At 37.1% G+C, this 22,208-nt stretch overlaps 1 protein-coding gene and 2 long non-coding RNA genes across 3 annotated transcripts in view; 1 reads left to right on the forward strand and 2 right to left on the reverse strand.

Annotated features, from left to right (window-relative positions):
* The first annotated feature begins 3,066 nt into the window (after positions 1–3,066).
* Positions 3,067–22,208, forward strand: part of LOC141364967 (uncharacterized) — a 224,146-nt gene continuing 205,004 nt past the window's right edge. Inside the window, exon 1 of the long non-coding RNA XR_012370321.1 lies at positions 3,067–3,303. This is a non-coding gene — a long non-coding RNA (uncharacterized lncRNA). The remainder of the gene's footprint in view (positions 3,304–22,208) is intronic.
* Positions 7,008–22,208, reverse strand: LOC141365614 (scavenger receptor cysteine-rich type 1 protein M130-like). Its single transcript, XM_073870098.1, has 21 exons — positions 20,603–22,208; positions 20,000–20,305; positions 19,586–19,891; positions 19,190–19,513; positions 18,792–19,109; positions 18,582–18,698; positions 17,733–18,047; positions 17,454–17,657; positions 14,049–14,066; positions 13,558–13,866; positions 12,981–13,280; positions 10,603–10,911; positions 10,094–10,393; positions 9,687–10,001; positions 9,238–9,602; positions 8,881–9,193; positions 8,372–8,671; positions 7,690–8,004; positions 7,408–7,611; positions 7,201–7,281; positions 7,008–7,012 (listed from the first exon to the last, which is right to left on the reverse strand). Exons 1-21 carry the CDS (start codon positions 20,961–20,963, stop codon positions 7,008–7,010), a joined length of 5,385 nt encoding a protein of 1,794 aa, XP_073726199.1. The 5' UTR covers positions 20,964–22,208.
* LOC129432472 (uncharacterized) lies at positions 15,450–17,327 on the reverse strand. Its single transcript, XR_012370324.1, has 4 exons — positions 17,230–17,327; positions 16,632–16,694; positions 16,465–16,529; positions 15,450–16,111 (listed from the first exon to the last, which is right to left on the reverse strand). It is a non-coding gene; the product is annotated as an uncharacterized lncRNA (long non-coding RNA).

Below are 22,208 nucleotides of genomic sequence, written 5' to 3' on the forward strand. Positions count from 1 at the left end.
CAACAACCTGTCAATTAAAGCATCAGTAAATTTAACTGTGTAAAATATCTTCACATTTTGACTATATTTATTTAGTTTTTAAGTGTAATGGAAATTTTGCTCTTAAGATTCACTGATACACATGTATCAATAAGTCTTGATTTTTTTTCAAAAGTGAGTAGTTCATCCCCCAAAAAGTGTTAGGACATGACAGAAAGAATGAGCCAGTGTTTGTAAGAACAGCAAGCAAGAGTCTAATGTTTTAAACAAATGTATTATCTGGAAATAACAATAAGAAATATAGCTGCAAGCAGCAATTACCGTGTTTCGAGCATTAAAACACGTCAAAGACATCAGACGTCGTCAACCAGGCTGGGGAGTTTCACCTGAAGACACCCACAATGAATGTTGAGTGCATCCAAAGTTATAGGCGTTTAAAATATGCATCCGACTACTAGGTGGCGCTGTGACGAAACTGTGCAGGCTCCCACAGGTCCTGACTGCCATCACAATTACCAAGCAATGTGTCATTATGCATAGGTTTGGCAAAGATACAACCTTAAATACATTAACAATGTAAGTAAATTTGTTTTTGTTTTTGCAATTTTTGGCCATTTCTGATGGAAATTGTAATATAACACCAATAGTTTTTTGTTCAGAAGCTATTGCATTGTTCTTCCTATGATGTTTTCGAATCAATAGGAGTTACGGTTATGAAGATATTAGTAATTGTTTTTTATGAGCTAAAACGTAGTTCTGGTCGATCCGTAACTAGAAACATTGCATGCTTGGTATCGTAGGATTCGAAAACAATTCAAGATCATATAAAAACTTAAAAAAGTTATAGGCTTAAAAAGTGTAACCGTTGCATAATCACGGTATTTAATGCCATCTTCCCCGTTATAGTGCCACCTATTGTCCGATTGGCGAGCTTTTTATATCACGACTTCAGACCGATGGCCTTCACATATTATTCAAGCCCCGTGATGATATCTCAAACCCCTCTTGAGTTATGGCCGTTTAAATGTTCTAAGCTCCGCCTATTTAAGTTTTTGGCCACTCCTCTCGTGTATGAATACAAATTTCAACTTTTTTTGATGATTGTTTAGAGTCACACTCCACAGAATCAATCAGCCTTGGTTAGGTTCCGATCGGGCGAAAAACCTAGGACTAGTTTGCAAAAGTAGGTTTGGAAGGTTATCACCAATAACTCACGAACCGTTTGATTGACAGCAACGCTTCAAGAGGCACAGTTGTTAACCATGAGCAGATCTACCATATGATGTCATGTTTGTGTATGTATGTCAAACATCACGTGATACAGGAACTGAAATACAGTATTACGCCCCCTAGTGGCCAAATGACACCGTAATTCTTACAGGCCTTCAGGAGCAGTACACGAGGAAGCACAGTGCATTTCGTTCCGATCAACCTTCGTTTAACCCTGTCAAATCAGTCCTCAACCTTTATTGGCCGATGACGCCCACGTTTTTGGGGATACGCCAATGTCCTTCTAGACCCTCATGGTACATTGCACAAAGACACAACATACCAAATATTAAGTGTATCGGGCTAACGGTTGTGTAGTAATAGCCATTCCCGAGCTCAAGCCTATAATAGCCCCACCTAGTGGCCAAAATCCGCATCTTTTTTACTGTGACCCCGGAGTGAGCTGGTACATATGTGTACCAAACCTTGTTAAGATATCTCAAACCGTTCACGAGTTATAGCCATTTCAGTGACGATAGGCTACTTCCTGTATGAAGTTTTGGCGCCCCTTAGTGACCCTGAAGCGAAATTTAAAATTCTGTTCGATAATTATTTACCTACTTACTCCAAAGATTGCAAACCGCTGGTAGGCAGTATCCACGCATGTAACCACAGTAGCAGCGCGACCGTCAGAGAAGAAGCAGCTTGGCAAGTTAACCCACAAATGAAGAAGAAACTGCAACTTGTTGTGTATAATTTGAGAAGACCAGCAATGATGGAAGTAAATACACACCGACTTTTGTTGCAGTTTGAGTTAAATCACTCCTCAACTTGGCTCATCTATGTTTTCACCGTCGCAAACGGAAATACCTATGACACCGTTTTTTTTACCTGACGGGAGGGGTTCTGGTGGACCAATCACAGCGCTTGCGGTCCGTGTAAAACTGACGCGCTGTTAAAATTTTTGTTTGGTGCATGTCAGGCTACGCATAGGCTATGGATAGCCTACGCCGTACCTACGGGCGTAGAACTTACGCACGACTATAAATCGGGCTTTATGAGGCCCAAAGCGTTGGACATTGCTATAGCGCCACCTATGGGCCAATTTGGCTTGTTCACTGTATCTGAGTAGCCTGCTAATATACAACCAGTTGACCAAGTGGCAAGTTTCTACGACTTACGGTTTGTGCTGGGCGACGCGTTTTACTGTGGAAAAATAATAAATAATAATAATAATAATAAAACAGACAAATATAATAGATTTTCAGCAAACCCTAAAAATTACAGACTGGGCCAATGGTGTCAGTGCCCATGGGGTCTTGCATGCTACAGGATGGTACAGAAAACCCGCCACCCTCTGATGTTGTAGGCCTATGCATGTCATGGATCTTAAATTTAAAAACAAATCAGACAAAATCTGAAAAACTAATCTTTTTTTATGTCTCTCATATGCAAATTACAGCAAAGAATGTTTGTATAAAGTTATTTTGTAAAATAAATTTCCTCAAATATACACTTCAGTGATAACAAACCTCTTCATGTAAGGTTAACATTAAAGACTTGTAACATATAATTTTCTTTGTGGCATTGCAGAAACGAAATGTGTTCTAGCGTTAATGTATAACGAATAACCAATACAACTAGTTAAATAACATTCATAAGCAGCATCCCTGCTGAAAAAAAAACAGCATCAATCCAGCATGTGAATTATGCTGGTCTATGTTTGATGCTTGTTTAGCTGGTGCAGATGCTGGTTTAGCTGTTCACTACTCAAAACACAACATATGCTGGTCTTGCTGGTATGCTGTTTTAACAGTAGGAATTAATCACAGTGTGAGATTGATTTATCTTCTACTGCCACCATGCGGTCAACAGCACACAATACTGCTCTGATCTCACACATGAACGAGCTTCAAACACCACGCGAGCGTCATAGACTCAGATTTAACTATTTTAGCAATTTCTTATGATTTTTGACATATTTTGGAAATTTGACGCGAGGAGTCAAATCGATGTTTAGATTTGATTATTAATGCCTGAAGTCATTCTTACGTCATCATTGGTGGTCCTTTACTCGTCAGACGGCTCTGTTGTTGTTGTGGGAGCTCAACTGAGGTAAATCTTACATGATTCTTTAAAAATGTAATTAAACTGAACGTCTGATAAACGTAAACATGTTTAAACTGATGCTGCATATGAGGGTTCATCATATAATGTTCAAAGATGTTTCTGATAATAGTTAAAGAGGGTGGGTAGACGATTGCTTAAAAAAAACATTAATATAAGGTTATCAATTAATTAAACAAACTTTAAATATAAACAAACATAGCTGATAAACGTAACGTCTGCGTTGTACAATGTAGTTTATTTGAATAAGTTCTGCTTACATCATCTAATATCTGTCTCGTATTTCCTCATGAGATTTGCTTTACAAGACGAAGAGATAAAACATGAATATTACAAACTACTTTACAAGAAAAGACGGATTTGTACATTTTAAAATCCAGAGCATCTGAAACATCTTTACCTGAGAAGATAATGAGAAGATAAAGGAGGAGCTGAGAGGATAAAGAGAGGTGAGGAGAGAAGAAACTGACCATGATAACATCCAGTAGATATAACAAAGATATTACATTATAACAACACACAGACAGATTCATCACACAACTACACAGAAATACACATGTTATTAAGATGAAGTTGTGTTATTTGTTTTCTGTAATTTCCTCAATCCTTTAATTTTATGATGAATCTTTTATGTCAGACACAAATCACTGATGTTTGATTTATTTTACCTGCAGGAATTCAAGACAAAACTCCAAGAAGAGTGAACTCGAGCTCAATCTACAGATGAATCTGTTACTGCAGAAGATCCAAACTCAACACAAATCATTCAATAGCAGTAAGACTCAAAACCCTCAGCTTTAAATTGTTTATAACATTGTGATGTTGAAATGCACCTTCACACAAGAAACTGTGCTGTTTAGACGGCCGTTTAAATAAAACCGCGTTTGTGTACAGTATGATGCTCACTGATATTTTATTTATACTCTTTTCCAACCAGACATAAAAATAAAGTACATTTGTAACTTCTCTATAAAAGCAAAGCATGTGATATTCAATAAAAAACTATTTGAAATATCAATAAAACATTAGACACTGTAGTTTTAGTAGCAAAATTTGATCACTTATATGATTCTAAGCTGTAACATGATTTCATGACATGAGACAGTGGGTGTGGTTATTGAGTCACACAGTCCCTCCCACTTTGTTTGGCTCCTCCCCCACATCATCATAATCTGTTGTGTAAAACAAAAGCACATTCATATTCTTTTATTAATTGTATGAAGATTTTAAACTGAACTATTGAAATAGATAATATATAAAGATAAAATATAATATAATACATCTTTAAATGAGATCTAGAAATTAATAATCTACCTAACAGGTTTGTCACATCTTCACTGTCATTCTTCACATCATCATACTCCTTCTGAACTCTCTCTGATGAAGTCACATGACAAACAACTCATATTGTGATTTGTAATACATCATGTCTCATGTCATAGACACATTTCTGTTTCTGACACTAACTGATAACAGCTGATAAAGTCACAATGACTGGATTAATGCTATAATAGACATACATAATACGGATCACACTTTTTTTAAGAAAACATTTCTATACATTTGGTATACCATTTATGTAAAGCATACACACTTGCATCCCCTTTAAAAAAATTTGATAGGGAAAGGAAGTGGCCACATATCAATTGCTGATGGAGCTGTTACTTCAAAAGATACAAGATCAGTGCAATTAAATCAAACCATAAATTGAAACTATTGGTCGGTTTAAATTTAGGTTTAAATGTACTATAATTCAAAAACTGTGATATTTGATGGATGTACAGTTGTTGCTTTGTTCATTAATATTTGTTGTAAATAAAACCAATAATTAAACAATTAAAAGCCAATATAATTACTTAATGTCAAATATCATAATGTTTTCCTGACCTTCCATTTGATGCTCATTATCAAACACATAAGACAAACACAAATATATCACAATATACTTTTTAATGCACCTTTGTCTCACGACATTGTCATGTTCCCTTATGGCTGTCTCAGATTAATGACACTTGATAAACCATGAGGAGTCTATTGGTTTAAATGCAGTTCAATAGTAACAGAAACATTACTGCAGTGATTACACTTCAACTCACCATTTATATCTTGAATGTTCTGTCTAATAATGATGACATCATCATAATTCTCTTGGACGTCCACTACACACATTAAAATATAAGACCATAAACATAACAAATAATAAAAAAATGCATTATTCTTAATAAGCATGAATGTAAACAGATTTAAAAAAGACATGAAACAGCTATGTGTAGTTGTGTTTAAGTTCATAGAGGACATTATCAAATACACAGATTTAGTTCTTTAATGCACTGTAATAAACTCATCGTCTTGGCAGAATTTGGCACCCACAGCACCTAATTTTCGCTTACTTGTTTTAATTCACTTCTTCAAGTGGACTACAATAGTAAAGTATAATAAGGTTATAGTGGATGGGTGTTATTTCGGACAGTCCACGTGTGTCATCATATGTTTACAGTGGGGCAAAAAAGTATTTAGTCAGCCACCAATTGTGCAAGTTCTCCCACTAGAAAAAGATGAGAGAGGCCTGTAATTTTCATCATAGGTACACTTCAACTATGAGAGACAAAACGAGGGAAAAAATCCAGAAAATCACATTTATTTGCAACTTATGGTGGAAAATGAGTATTTGGTCAGTAACAAAAAAACTTTTTCTGGCTATCAAAAACCTGTAACTTCTTCTTTAAGAGCATCCTCTGTCCTCCACTTGTTACCTGTATTAATGACACCTGTTTGAACTTGTTAAAAGACACCTGTCCACAACCTCAAACAGTCAGACTCCAAACTCAACTACTGTATGGCCAAGACCAAAGAGCTGTAAAAGGACAACAGAAACAAAATTGTAGACCTGCACCAGTCTGGGAAGACTGAATCTGCAATAGGTAAGCAGCTTGGTGTGAAGAATTCAACTGTGAGAGCAATTATTAGAAAATGGAAGACATACAAGACCACTGATAATCTCCCTCGATCTGAGGCTCCACACAAGATCTCACCCTGTGGGGTCAAAATGATCACAAGAATAGTGAGCAAAAATCCCAGAACCACACGGGGGGACCTAGTGAATGACCTGCAGAGAGCTGGGACCAAAGTAACAAAGGCTACCATCAGTAACACACTACGCCGCCAGGGACTTAAATACTGCAGTGCCAGACGTGTCCCCCTGCTTAAGAAAATACATGTCTGGACCTGTCTGAAGTTTGCTAGAGAGCATTTGGATGACCCAGAAGAAGAGTGGGAGAATGTCATATGGTCAGATAAAACCAAAATATAACTCTTTGGTAGAAACTCAACTTCTTGTGTTTGGAGGAGAAAGAATGCTGAGTTGCGTCCAAAGAACACCATACCTACTGTGAAGCATGGGGATGGAAACATCATGCTTTGGGGATATTTTTCTGCCAAGGGATCAGGACGACTGATCCGTGTAAAGGAAATAATGAATGGGGCCATTTGTCATGAGGTTTTGACTGAAAACCTCCTTTCATCAGCAAGAGCATTGAAGATGGCTGACTAAATACTTTTTTGCCCCACCGTATTAACCTCCAGAAAATAATCTCACTCACAAACATCTGTAAAGATGCACCTGCAGCTCTGTGGTTTGAAGCAGGAGGTTTAAGAGGACTAATAATAGACGAACATCAGCTGTCTGATAGACTCTAATCTACAGATTCATTTAAATACACAAACATACACTAATGAGAGCTCAGGCTTTTATACTTCCATATATGATTTGTTTATTAACTTAAATCTACAGTAAATCAAATCAACCGCACGTGTCCAATTATTTGAGATATTAGGAGGACACTGACATATTTAAAGCTTTAAAAAACATTATGAATGAAGTCTCACCTTTCTGAGTGGTTGTGTTTCTGTGATCAATCTCTTCATAAACTGCCTCAGTCTGAGTCCTTTGTCTCCTCTTAGAGAGAGCTGTGAGTGTAGACACACAAACACAACACATGACTGATGATACACTGAACAAGACTAGTAAGATTGATGTTGATGTAGTTCAATATGTCAGATGTGTACTTGTATGTGATGTGTGGATCTCTGTACCTCTCCTCATCTCTCTGTTGTGTTGAATCAGTATCAGCAGCGGCACTAAGAGCAGTAAGAGCAAAACTCCCAGTACAATCACAACCACTGGAGGATTGAAGAGAGGAGGAGTTTGTGGAGGAGTCACTGATCTCCTGTTTGTCTGAGAAACTGAAGGAGAAGCTGATGATGTTGTTGTTGCAGGAGTTGTAGACACTGACAAGTCTGTAAAATAAGAAAAAACACACATATTGAAGTAATTGCTAAAATTGAAATACATTTATCTCATTGTCTTCCTTTCACCTGCACAGATGAGTCTAACTTGTTCTTTGTGTGAGCAGTCAGTGTGATTTTTCAGGACATGAGGACAGTCCCACAGGTGAATCTCAGTCCCTCTGCACTCGACTCTGTTCATCCACACAACACCTTCACCAGCACCAAACGCTTCATTCTCATCAACACTCAATGCTGCTCCACAACCCAGCTGCCTGCAGACCACCTGATCATCTCTGATGTCCCACAAATCATCACAGACTGAACCCCACACAGAGTTATGATAAACCTCCAGTCTCCCTGAACACAAACCCTTCCCTCCACTCAGTCTGAGAGGAAGATGATCTACATCACACACAGCAAACAACATTTACAACAACACAATGAGATGAAAACTGAGATTCAAGAGATAAAATATATATTTATGATTAGTAATGAATGAGAAAAGTTTAGTAATAATCATTTGAACTTGTTTATTATTAGATACACATACTTGAACATTGTCTCTGGTATGGAGATGGTGAGGTAGAGCATGACAGATGACTCTGAGGGGTCTTTTCCTCGGAAACTGAAAAATGTTCAAAGAACTCTGAACACAACAGTATGATAGTCAACATCTTTCAGTTAATGATCATCTCACCCATTCATCTGGTTCAGTTTTGTTTTTTTCAGAAATATTAATCTACATCTGACACAGAAAGTGCTCTCTTACCTGAACAGGTAATTTTAACAACCTTATTTGTACCAAAGTCATTCTGTCCCCATGGTGAAGATTGACACTGCCATAAAGTGAAGTCATGTGGTCTACATTTAAGTTTATCCAACCAATTCTGAGTCCTCAGTCCATTTGAATAATTGGGTTCACTGGCAGATCTTCCACAGTTCAGCACTTGACAGATCAGACTCGCTGTGTCTCTGTTCATCTGATTCCAGCAAACATTACCCCAGGATCCATTGTAGAAAACCTCCACATTCCCTTCACAGCCTTCAGTTAACCTGAACTCTTTAAACTCTAGATTGAAAATGATAATTTAAATGAAGTCAGAGTCTGGTACTTTAAATTTTCCAATTAATCATTTTGCATTTAATGTATCTGATCAAAACATATTTTTAGTATATTTAACCACAACTTAATCTACAGGTTACTGTTTACCTGAGCACACGACTTTCACATCTCCAATCCACTAAAAAACACAAATACCAACTTAACTTATTGGTTACCTGAGCACACGACTCCTACATCCTCCTTGTGTTTACAGTCATGATCTCCCCAGACCCGTGAAGAGCAGCTCCACAGTGACGTCTCATTCCCCTCACAGTTCACATCATCCAGCCATATGGGTCCAGAACCAGGACCAAACCAGGCTGGTACTGGCTGATTACTGAGAGCCACTCCACACTGCAGCTGTCTGCACACCACATGAGCATCTTTAATATCCCAGAAGTCATCACACACTGTACCCCATGAGCCTTTGTGAAAAACCTCCAGCCTTCCTGCACAATCTCCACCAGAACCCACCAACCTGATGGACCTCTGACCTGAGATCAGATACAGAGTTAACAAAAGACCATGTAAACCCATTTTAATAAATCATATGGATAGATATTGTAATTCTGACCAATGCAGGTGATTGACAGCTGTTGTCTGGAGCTACAGTTGAGAGTTTGTGGAGAGCTGCAGTTCCTCAGATGATCTTCAGTCCCAGAGCACTGGAAGCCCATCACACACTCATAACTGTGTTCATCACTGGATGAAGAGGAGTTAGTGAAGTTCAGCACAGAGCCACAGCCCAGCTGTCTGCAGACCACAGAGGATTCAGTGAGACTCCAGGAGTCCAGCAGAACTCTCCTCCAAACCTGATGAATGTAAACTTCCACCTCACCCTCACACTCTCTCTCTCCAGACAACCTCACTCGACCATCATGAAGAGACAGAGAGGAATCTGGAGAAAGGATTTGACATTTTCAGATTGATTACAATCACACTACAGTAACTTCATGTTAATGACAGAGTGAAGTTCACTCACTAGAACAAATGACTCCAACATCTTGTTTATGAGAGGATTCAGCTCGACTCCATGAAGAGATTGAACATTCTGAGAGTTTTGTTTCATTCCCCTGACAATCAAACACATCAGCCCAGATTTCACCAGATCCCTCTCCAAACCAGTCCACTCCCACAACAGACACAGCAATCCCACAATTCAGCTCTCTACAGAGAACATTAGCAGCTCTTATATTCATGCACTCATCACACACTGAACCCCATTTACTGAAATACTGACGCTCAACTCGACCAGAGCAGATATCAGATCCATTCACCAGTCTGAGCTCAGAGTAACCTGCACAGAGATTAGTTTAAAACACATATTCGCAGAAGACAGTATCTGCTTATAATATTAGGTATCTTTATTGGTTCCGTATTGATATTTACCAGAACATATGAGTCCCACATCATTGTCATGAGAGCAGGTTACTTCACGTGAAGTATATGAACATGATCGAATGTGAGATTCATCTCCTCTACATTGAATCTCTTGTGTCCACACCTGCCCCTCTCCTTTACCAAAAGTATCTGCACCCAGCAGCTGTACAGGAACCCCACAGTTCAGCTCTCTACACACAACCTCTGCATCTTTTTGGTCATATGCAGCATCACACACTGACATCCAGGTGTTTCCTTGATGCATCTCAACTCTCCCAGAACAGCGAGAACCTCCAACCAGCCTGATTGCTTAAATTAAAAGAGGAATATTCATGTAGTTTGTTAGAATTTCAACAAGTTACTTTTTGTTATAATAGATAAGACATTTTAAAATGATTCAAATGAACCCTTCAGAAATAATATTATGTGAAAACTTCTAAAAGTGAAAAAGAATGTGAAGGAAGGTTTTGTATTTATACTATTTTAAGTTTTATGTAAAGCATACATATAGATCTTACCCGAGCAGACGACTCCAGCATCATTAATATGTTTACCATCTTGTTTCCGCCATCTATCTGCTTTGCAGTGCCTCAGGCCAGACTCTTGTCCAGTGCACTGTACATTATTAATCCAGATTGGCCCTTTCCCTTCTCCAAAATAGGCATGCGGCGGTGCATCTACAGCCTCTCCACAGTCCAGCTCTCTACACACCACTGTAGCATCTCTCAGATCCCAAGTATCATCACTCACTGTTCCCCATTGACTATCATGAAGAACCTCAACTCTACCAGAACAACGACTGCCACCACCTACTAATCTCAGTGTGTCTGAAAAAGTACAGATGAATCAAAGAAATTTACAAAATAAAGATGCTTTTATAATTTATTTATGTTGTAAAATTTTACACTAAGTTTACAGACCAGTATAACAAAAAAAATTCTAGCAACAATGCAATTCTATAGACTTGACAGAGGTTTACTTGAGATTTTTCATCTTTTAGACCTGGGGTGCGTTTCCCAAACAACAACGTAACTTGTTGCTGAACGACCATAGTATGATGCATCGTTGGAGAAACAATACCTTGTCACGACTGTTTCCCGAAAGCATAATAACTTTGTCGCACATTCATCGTTTGAACCATGTTGGTTTAACAACATAGTTGATGATGTCACGTGGGAGGTAAAGTACTAATTAATCTGTTCAAATCGATTTAATGTTAGATTATTGCGGTAAATAACATATATTGCATCGGAAGACTGATTTTGTTATCGTGATTTAGTTATCTGTTGTTTATTTTCAAGATATTTAATTCACGCCAAGTTCCCTCTTACGTCACTCCTCCCAGGGATTCCCCAGGGTCTTAAAGCTTGGAGTTCTGCGCACATGTGCAGTTTTCAAATGCAGCGCTTTTATTCTGTTTACAAAGTTAAAGATGTAAAATAAAATTGTAATATATTTAGAATGATGGATATAGACTGTACTACATGTTTTTTTGCTTATTTTGTTCAAAAGCATGATCAACGTAAGTCTACATATAAGGAAAGATGCTTCTAATGACAGGTGAAGAGCTGTTTTTCCAACAACACAAGTTAGCGATGCAGTGTGCGAATGTTCATTTGAACGATGGTTTCAGGAAACACCAAATCGTTGAACAATGTTAGTAACGATGGAACTGATGATGTTCGTTGTCTAACGATGCTTTTGGGAAGCGCACCCCTGACTGGCTGAGGATTAAACTCCGTAAACTCATTATCTCTCATTTCTGCTTTACTTTCTCTGCTTTAAACAAAACATTTCTGATGTCCATCTACAGGAGCCAATAGTGATCGAGTCAAAATAAGATTATCATTATTATTTAGAAATTTAGTTTTGTTATGTCTTCATAAGATATCTCAATCACGTGGGGTCACCTGGACTTTTGTATGCAGCTGCGCATGGCTGAACGGACAGAAGCGCGCGTCTCGACATGTTTTTGTGCGTGCACGTGTTCGTGCGATAAAGATTCCTGTCAAGTGAAAACAAAATGCCAGACGTTGGACTAAAAAGATGACGGGGCATCATCTATATCAATTTCTGTTTCTACCGAAGTCATGTTGCTGACCCTTCAGTTCAAGCTGCAGGTGATTCAAGCAATGTCTGTGACTGCGGTAAAGCACAGGTGACGCTGGCGCAGAGTAGATTACGTGTTGACCGGTTAACTAATAAAATTAACGTCATTGTGTAAATATCACCACCATGCTACGATGCAAATCGTGGCATTTTTGTACCGCGAAGTATCCTACTGCGAAATATCGTTACATCCCTTACAACTAATGCAATAAAGTAACAAAATAAGTACGGTTTACAAATCTGAGAGCACGGATTGTTAACTCGTACATACAGTTTGTAAAAAATATGGAACAGTTTTTATAATCTGTGAGTATGGTTTATAAACTGAGGGGAGTTTATAAATTACAAATCCGTGATAAAAGATTTGCGGGTCTTGTTTTCTTTTCTCCAAGGGGTGACCTCGGGCCCCGAATTAAGCTTTACTTTCATCCCGGTTCTCCCTTATTACTAAACAATTTAATGTATAGTGAACAAACATTTAACAATGGCTGCAATGTAGCAGGTTATCAGTGTTTATTTACTTAACTTTTTAATTATTTTGTTGATTATTTTCAGTGTTTTATTTCACTACCACACAGTGGATTGTTGGCTATAAATCTGTAATTTCATTTAAACCTGGTGTATACGGAACTGTAATGCAGTTAATAGACCTGGAGCTACTTCATACTATAGGTGTGCCGTATAGATGTCAAATTATTAGTTTGTGAAACCCATTGCATTAACTAACGCAAATAAATTAAACCTTATATTAATAATTTACCATGTAAAAGTAATTATGTTCACCTACCGGCACATACAATGCCAACATCATTTTCATGGGAGCAGTTGATGCGTGAAGGTGATGTTGGACAAAGATCAAACTGATATTCATCCCCTTTACATTGAATCTCTTGTGTCCACACCTGCCCCTCTCCTTTACCAAAAGTATCTGCACCCAGCAGCTGTACAGGAGGTCCACAGTTCATCTCTCTACACACAACCTCTGCATCCTGATCATCAAACACAGCATCACACACTGACATCCAGGTGTTTTCTCGAGGTATCTCTAATCTTCCAGAACAGCGAGAACCTCCAACCAGTTTAAGTCCTAAAATTACAGGATAATATTGTAAAATTTTAATTTTTCATATTGTAAAACATGATATTCACATACTGTACAGAGTTATTTTCAACTCATAATGGGTAAATATTAGACAGAACACATGCTGTGTTAAAATGACCCAATGCTGGGTTGTTGTTATGTAACTATGGATTATAATAACCCAGCAGCTGGGTTAAAGTCTTGTCAATAATTGTTTATCATCACAATTCATTAATTAACAATCAATACTAATATGTGTTAAGTCATGCTAATAAAAACATACCTCTGCAGATAACTCCAATATCTTCATTGTGATTACAATTAGGATCATAAGTTACCATTCTGCTGCATGTCATTACTGTGAATTCTGATCCACTACAGTCAAGGTTAACCTTCCAAATTGTTCCTGATCCCGGTCCAAAGTGAGCACCACGTATTGTATCTGGATTACTGTCACAGCCCAACTGCATACACAACAGTGATGCGGCTGTTATATCCCAATAATCAGAACACATGGTTGCCCATTCTCCTTTAGAATAAATCTCCACCCTACCAGCACAAGAAGTGCCGCCACCCACCAGCCTTACTCTGTCTGTACACAAAATATTAAAGAACATAAATGATGACAGAAGATAGACAGTTAATAACAGATAAAACTGACCACTGAATCAGACAAAACTTGTATATTAATGCAATCATTAAAATAAACAAAATATATTATAATGTACTAATAAATAACATGAACATATAGACATCTTGACTGTACAAACTTACCAGCTGTGGTGACTGTGACTATAGAGGAGAAAAAAATGAATGTTAGACAGCTCTTCATCTTCTTCAGCTCTTCAACTCAAGACTGAAAGCTCCTCACAGCTGCCTGTAGAGATGTAGAGATGCTACACAACCACCAAACCAATCAAAGACTCTTTTACCTTATTAGAGAGAAGAGAGGAAATCAACAAAGAGCTTCAGCGACAAATCACAGGACACATTTTTCATTCTTACCATATTTATTAAAGTACGTCAGCACCGAGAAACACAACGACTCCTTTACCTCATATGAACATTAAACTGATGATATAAAAGAGTGACAAAAATCAAACAACTGGTACTGGAAACATCCCAGTTTCTTTTGAGCATCAATGTCCTACATGCAGATTTATATAAATACAAGCATTAATAAATGTTTGTTTAACTGTTTTTAGCTACACATTAGTTTAACGCTTTGTGTGGAAATGATAAAAAAAATTATTATTATAAAAATAATGTTTTAATAAAAAGTTTGATATAACACAAATCAAAGGGTAACACTTTAGAAATGGTTGTTTTTGTTAAGATAAATGCATAATTAAGCAATAATTAGCTAACAATAAATTATACTTGGTTAAATAAACAATGATTTTATGCACAATGGACTAACATAAATAACATAAACAAAGATTATTAAATGTTGAAAAACTACATTTCTCATTGTTAGTTCAGTAAGGAATAATTGACGACGGGCCATTGAATTATAAGAAAATAATGCACACCAAGGTGGTAATGCGGCACGACGCGAAGCGGAAAACATTGCTCTGGTGCCTATTTTTAAGACATTTGAAAAGATAGGTGTGCGGTTTACAGAAAAATAATCAACACCCATAGAACATTTCTCAGCCAATCAGAATGCAGCATTCAACAGACCCGTGGTATAATATTAGCTAATGCCTTTACTATGGTAACAATAACAATTTTATTGTAAAGTGTTTCTGATATCTGTGATTAAACATAAATATACATTATATTTTTTTTTTAGGTTTAACTTACCTTGAATTATGGCACAATGGTAGTTCATGTTATCTTACAAATGTTTACAAATACAACCTTATAAATTGTTACCAATAACAAACCGAAAATAATATCATATTAATATTATTATTTTCTAATAATAAAATGAATAATTATAATATTTTACAATTTGTATTTGTGCTAAATCATGCTATTATAACAAAGAATTGTAAATATTTATTTAAATAATAGCACTTCATTCACATTATTCATCCGTTTTTTATCACAATTTTAATAATAAAAGTCAGAGTAAATCATGTAAATTTATTGATTCAATTCTATGATGAAATAATTATACAACACAGATTAAGATTTATTAAAACTCAACTCTCTTTCAAACTCCCAGCATTGAACATTATTTTTATGATTTGATCTATTTGTAAAAAAATAGCCTACATAAATAGTGAATGATATGATTCATTAGGTAGTTAAGTACCAAAGAGCATTACCAAATCTGTCAAAAATTATATTACAAGACCAGAACTGAATAAAAATTTCTGCTGTACTGTATGAATATAAGCCTCAAATAAGGCAAATTGAAAACTTAAACTTCTCTGAGATCCCATAACTGTTATCATTACAGCCGCATCTGTATTATATTGAGAACAAAACCATACCAACTTTTGCTTTTGTTAATAGACATCTGTTGTTTTCTTAAAGCTGACTTTTAATTTACTTACAAGAAAGACATTTGCTTGGATTAATACTGATATGTAGCTTTGACACATGGGATTAAGCTAAAGTCCATTAACTACACAGGTTCAGGCTATAATACATAATTGCATATTTGTATAATTGTAATTTGTGTTGCTATTAAAATACAATTATAAATGATAACAAAAGCATTTTAATAAAGTTTTATTGTTTTTTAACTAAAGGGGGCATCACAGTAAAAGTCTGCTTTGGGCACCCATTTGGCCAGCCGTGACTCTGACTGTAATGATTTAATGAACAGAATCATTGGTTGTGCTTATTGAATTAAACCTCCGTCTTTGGTTGACTCCTCCTTTCTGTTATTAAAACAAAATTATAAATTGTGTTAATTAAAAATAAAAAAAGAGTTCATTTAAATCCACAATATTACAGTATCTTAGAACAATGCCGACACATACACTAGATAGCATTTGAAAAAAAACATTATGAACCAAGATGTTATGAAAAATACATTTATAGATGCTTGTTTTTGTTTGTTTTTCATAATGTAGCTTATTTCTTGATTAGTTTTTATATTACTGTATCAGTTTGTAGAGTAAGTGTTTTCTTAATTTGTAATAAACTATGTTGCATAAATATATCTGATTTAATGAACAGATAATATAATGCATTTTAACCAGAATAAAGACCAGAATGACAAAGAACCTACCCAACAAATTTCTCACATCTCCACTTATATTTTTCACATCATCATACTCCTCATGAACGTCCCCTCTAATACACACAAAAAATCTTATTTAACAGATCCCTTTTCATTAAGAGACTATTAAATTACATTGTACTCATTTCTAAAAAAATGTGATTATAAAAGCTCACCTGTTACAGCTCGAGAACTCTGTCCAATAATGATGACATCATCATAATCATCTAGCATGTCCTCTACAACAATAAAAATAAAAATATAATGTTGAACCAAAAATCTAATATTTTATTGTAACTGTATTTAAATAAATAAAAACATCTTATTGAGTTCTGTCCTGATTTTTAATGCTTAGACTGCCATTGTTCTTGTATTGAGCTAATGATCATGTTTCCTACCACTTAACTCTCAAATAAAAGTAGTTTATTTTTATTAAAACACTATTTAGAAACAAAAATATAAGTTACACTATTTTCACTCTGCAAACACACACCTGTATCCTGACATGAACTCATCTCTCACCGGATTCAAGACAAACAGACAGGAAGAAGCACACACACCTGCATATAAACTTACAAGCATATGAACCCCCCCCCCCATTAACCTCCAAAAATAATCACACACACACACCTGCAGCTCTGTGGAGGAATTGTGTGGTTTGAAGCAAGAGGTTTAACAGGACTAATAATAGACGAACATCAGCTCAACTCACAAACATCAGACTGACTTTAATATTTCTACATCTGATTTGATTGAATAAGACAGAAGTCTCACCTCTCTGAGTGAAGTGTTTGTGTGTGTTTGTGTGTCTGTGATCAATCTCTTCATAAACTGCTTCAGTCTGAGTCCTGTGTCTCCTCTTAGAGAGAGCTGTGAGTGTAGACACACAAACACAACACATGACTGATGATACACTGAACAAGAGTGTAGTAAGATTGATGTTGATGTAGTTCAATATGTCAGATGTGTACTTGTATGTGATGTGTGGATCTCTGTACCTCTCCTCATCTCTCTGTTGTGTTGAATCAGTATCAGCAGCGGCACTAAGAGCAGTAAGAGCAAAACTCCCAGTACAATCACAACCACTGGAGGATTGAAGAGAGGAGGAGTTTGTGGAGGAGTCACTGATCTCCTGTTTGTCTGAGAAACTGAAGGAGAAGCTGATGTTGTTGTTGTGGCAGGAGTTGTAGACACTGAAGAGTCTGTAAAATAAAACACAGATATTAAAGAAAGTGCTGAAATGATAATGAATTGATCTCTCAGTGTTTCTCTCTCACCTGCACAGATGAGTCTAACTTGTTCTTTGTGTGAGCAGTCAGTGTGATTTTTCAGGACATGAGGACAGTCCCACAGGTGAATCTCAGTCCCTCTGCACTCGACTCTGTTCATCCACACAACACCTTCACCAGCACCAAACGCTTCATTCCCATCAACACTCAATGCTGCTCCACAACCCAGCTGCCTGCAGACCACCTGAGCATCTCTGATGTCCCACAGATCATCACAGACTGAACCCCACACAGAGTTATGATAAACCTCCAGTCTCCCCGAACACAAACCCTTCCCTTCAGTCAGTCTGAGAGGAAGATGATCTACATCACACACAGCAAACAACATTTACAACAACAAACTGAAACACAAACTGAGATCTGAATGGTGAGTACCCATAAATTGAACAGATATGTTTATAATTTTATACCGTTTTATTTTGTCACATAAACATACTTGAACATTGTCTCTGATGAGGAGATGCTGAGGTAGAACATGACAGATGACTTCGAGGAACTTCATTAATTACGGTCTCTGAAATTATAACATGAGAAAATGTCAAATACAATTTTTTTTATAATTTCTACAATGTTCTCTGACAAACCATATAGATTTTTTTATACATACAGACTCAGTTTTTTTAATACATGACACACATAATAATTAGAAACCTCACAAGACAGTTTAAGTTTCTTCTCACCAGAGCAGATAATATTGGCCACTTCATCTTTATTACAGTGATTCTGTTCCCATGGTGCAGATGGACACTGCCATAAAGTGAAGTCATCTGATCGACAATTAAAGTAATCCAACCAATTCTGAGACCTCAGACCATCTGAAGAACTGAATTCACTGACAGATCAGACTCGCTGTGTCTCTGTCCATCTGATTCCAGCAAACATTACCCCAAGATCCATTGTAGAAAACCTCCACATTCCCTTCACAGCCTTCAGTTAACCTGAACTCTTTAAACTCTAGATTGAAAACACAACTTATATAAATCACAATCTGGTACCACAATTAAACTAAATACCACAATTACCACATAACTGCAGCTTTCTGTTTACCTGAGCACACAACTCCTACATCCTCCTTGTGTTTACAGTCATGATCTCCCCAGACCCGTGAAGAGCAGCTCCACAGTGACGTCTCATTCCCCTCACAGTTCACATCATCCAGCCATATGGGTCCAGAACCAGGACCAAACCAGGCTGGTACTGGCTGATTACTGAGAGCCACTCCACACTGCAGCTGTCTGCACACCACATGAGCATCTTTAATATCCCAGAAGTCATCACACACTGTACCCCATGAGCCTTTGTGAAAAACCTCCAGCCTTCCTGCACAATCTCCACCAGAACCCACCAACCTGATGGACCGCTGACCTGAGATCAGACAAATAGTTAACAAAAGACCATGTAAACCCATTTTAATGAATCATATGGGTAGATATTGTAATTCTGACTGTGGCAGGTGATTGACAGCTGTTGTCTTGCGCTGCAGTTGAGAGTTTGTGGAGAGCTGCAGTTCCTCAGATGATCTTCAGTCCCAGAGCACTGGAAGCCCATCACACACTCATAACTGTGTTCATTACTGGATGAAGAGGAGTTAGTGAAGTTCAGCACAGAGCCACAGCCCAGCTGTCTGCAGACCACAGAGGATTCAGTGAGACTCCAGGAGTCCAGCAGAACTCTCCTCCAAACCTGATGAATGTAAACTTCCACCTCACCCTCACACTCTCTCTCTCCAGACAACCTCACTCGACCATCATGAAGAGACAGAGAGGAATCTGGAGAAAGGATTTGACATTTTCAGATTGATTACGATCACACTACAGTAACTTCATGTTAAGTTCACTCACTAGAACAAATGACTCCAACATCTTGTTTATGAGAGGATTCAGCTCGACTCCATGAAGAGATTGAACATTCTGAGAGTTTTGTTTCATTCCCCTGACAATCAAACACATCAGCCCAGATTTCACCAGATCCCTCTCCAAACCAGTCCACTCCCACAACAGACACAGCAATCCCACAATTCAGCTCTCTACAGAGAACATTGGCAGCTCTCATATTCATGCACTCATCACACACTGAGCCCCATTTACTGAAATACTGACGCTCAACTCGACCAGAGCAGATATCAGAGCCATTCATCAGTCTGAGGACTGAGTAACCTAAAGAGAAAACAAAAATATTAGTAAAGCAATATGAAACACAATAATTGATTATCAGCTTGTTATTTCATGTTATTTCCTTAAATATTTTAATATTACCAGAACAAATAAGTCCAAAATCATTCTTATGAGTGCAGTTGTCGTTAAAAGAAGGTGATAATGGACAGAGAGATGTATGAGACTCTTCACCGGTACATTGAATCTCTTGTGTCCACACCTGCTCCTCTCCTTTACCAAAAGTATCTGCACCCAGCAGCTGTACAGGAACCCCACAATTCAGCTCTCTACACACAACCTCTGCATCCTGATCATCAAACACAGCATCACACACTGACATCCAGGTGTTCCCACGAAGCAGCTCGACTCTTCCAGAACACAGATGAGGTCCATTCACAAGTCTTGGAGCTTTGTGACCTGTGAATTCAAATAAAAATTGTAAATCTTCAGAAACACAAATAATAATGTAAATGTTTTCTAATACATAATAGTACATTTATAATAATACATTTATCAGATTATAAAAAAGAAATGGTAAGATAAATACTTACTTTTCTTCAGTCCATTTAAAAAAAAATTTTTTTAACACAAACCTATAAAAATCTTATCAAACTGTTCAAACTATTAGCTTTGTATTTCATGTAAAAGTATGATTAAATGACATTTTAGTGATATAATATCAGGACAATATTAAGAGAAGTTCACCTGAGCAGATGACTCCTGCATCTTCATCATGATCACAGTTATAAACACCCCATCCACTTGATCTACAGTTCTTCAGTGTGGACTCTGATCCATTGCAGTTCACACCATCCAACCAGATCTGTCCTGATCCTTCTCCAAAGTGAGCTTCACGCAGAGCCTCTACAGCCTCATCACAGTCCAGCTCTCTACACACCACTGCAGCATCTGTCAGATCCCAACCATAATCACCACACACTGTTCCCCATTGACCATCATGAAGAACCTCAACTCTACCAGCACAACGACTGCCACCATTCACCAACCTCACATTTAAATCTGAGACAAATCCAGAAAAAATCACTTTAAAAATAAATAACAGCATGAATTATTTTAAATGTCAAATTTGTTTCAGAATCAAGTGAGTACTTACCAGCAGTAATGGTCATTACTACATTGGAGAGTAAAATGAGTGTGAGACAGATCTCCATAATCCTCTACTGTACACACAGACTGATAGATAATAATGAGAAGTCAATGTAAAGCGAGAGAGAGAGAGAGAGAGAGAGACCAATCACGCTCTCTGTTACCTTATTAGAAATAAGAAAGGAAATCATCAAACAACTTGAGTGACAAATCAGAAGAGATATTTTTGATTTTCTCCATATATATCAGCAGAACGTCAGCGCTGATGAACGACGCTCCTCCCTCCATGTTCAGAGGAGACAAACACCTGCAAGAGTGAAGATAAATTTACATCAAATAAATGAAACACTTCAGTATCTATTCATCATCAAATCCTGTTGTGTGCAGATGTACAGGAAACTTTATGATCACTTCAAACAATCTCTCTCACACACATATGCACTTTATATGCACTTTCATAAAATTATCAAGCTCTGTATCTTTTTCTTAACATTTTAAATAAATACATATTACACATCTTCCTCATACTCACTGTTTATACTTATTATTTTTTTTTTAAATCAAGATGAAAACACAGGATCTTTCCCACATCTCATCTCACTTACCTTTACTTAATAACTCTTACCTGGTTGACTCGTACACGACAGTATTTGGTCAAACTCTCTTGAACTTCATACAATTCATAAACTTATATTAATTAATGTGTAATAATATTATATCAACATTATGATTAGTGCGTGTGATCTTACATGCAGCTCCATGTCTCCCGTCATCAGTCTCAGATTGAGCATCATTAACTTCATAAACAGAAGTTAAGAGACTGTGAGCTTGTGACAACAATATACGATTAATAATAATACTGATAATAACTAGACCTGCTAGCATTTATAAGCAGCATTCATCACAGTGAGCGACTGATTCATCCTCTATACTGCCACCATGCGGTCATGACTAAAACAGCAGCAGACAACAGACCTCTGATCTCACACATAAAAGCCTTCAAGCAACACACGCCTAGTGATGGGAGAAAGGAAGCTTTTCGAAGCTTCAAATCAATTGAACTAATTGCTTCGAAAATTGATTCAGTTTTTCAAAGCAATTTGAAACACCACACACGCTGGCGACACCTGCTGGTCAAAATAGTGTAAAAGCAGATCTGTCCTAATACTTTTTTTTTTACAAAATAATAGCAAGAATTTAATAA

Source organism: Misgurnus anguillicaudatus, chromosome 1, assembly GCF_027580225.2.
Source record: "Misgurnus anguillicaudatus chromosome 1, ASM2758022v2, whole genome shotgun sequence".
In the NCBI taxonomy this organism is placed as follows: domain Eukaryota; kingdom Metazoa; phylum Chordata; class Actinopteri; order Cypriniformes; family Cobitidae; genus Misgurnus; species Misgurnus anguillicaudatus.

Bases quoted from the DNA above. Each gene is read 5' to 3' on its own strand.
- LOC141365614 (XM_073870098.1), bottom strand. From the start codon at position 20,963: ATGCTGTTATTTATTTTTAAAGTGATTTTTTCTGGATTTGTCTCAGAT. The intron at 9,603-9,686 runs GTGAGTGAACTT...TCCTTTCTCCAG, and splicing joins TGTTGGAGTCATTTGTTCTA to ATTCCTCTCTGTCTCTTCAT. The intron at 7,612-7,689 runs GTGAAAGGAAGA...CTTATTTTACAG, and splicing joins AGTTAGACTCATCTGTGCAG to ACTTGTCAGTGTCTACAACT.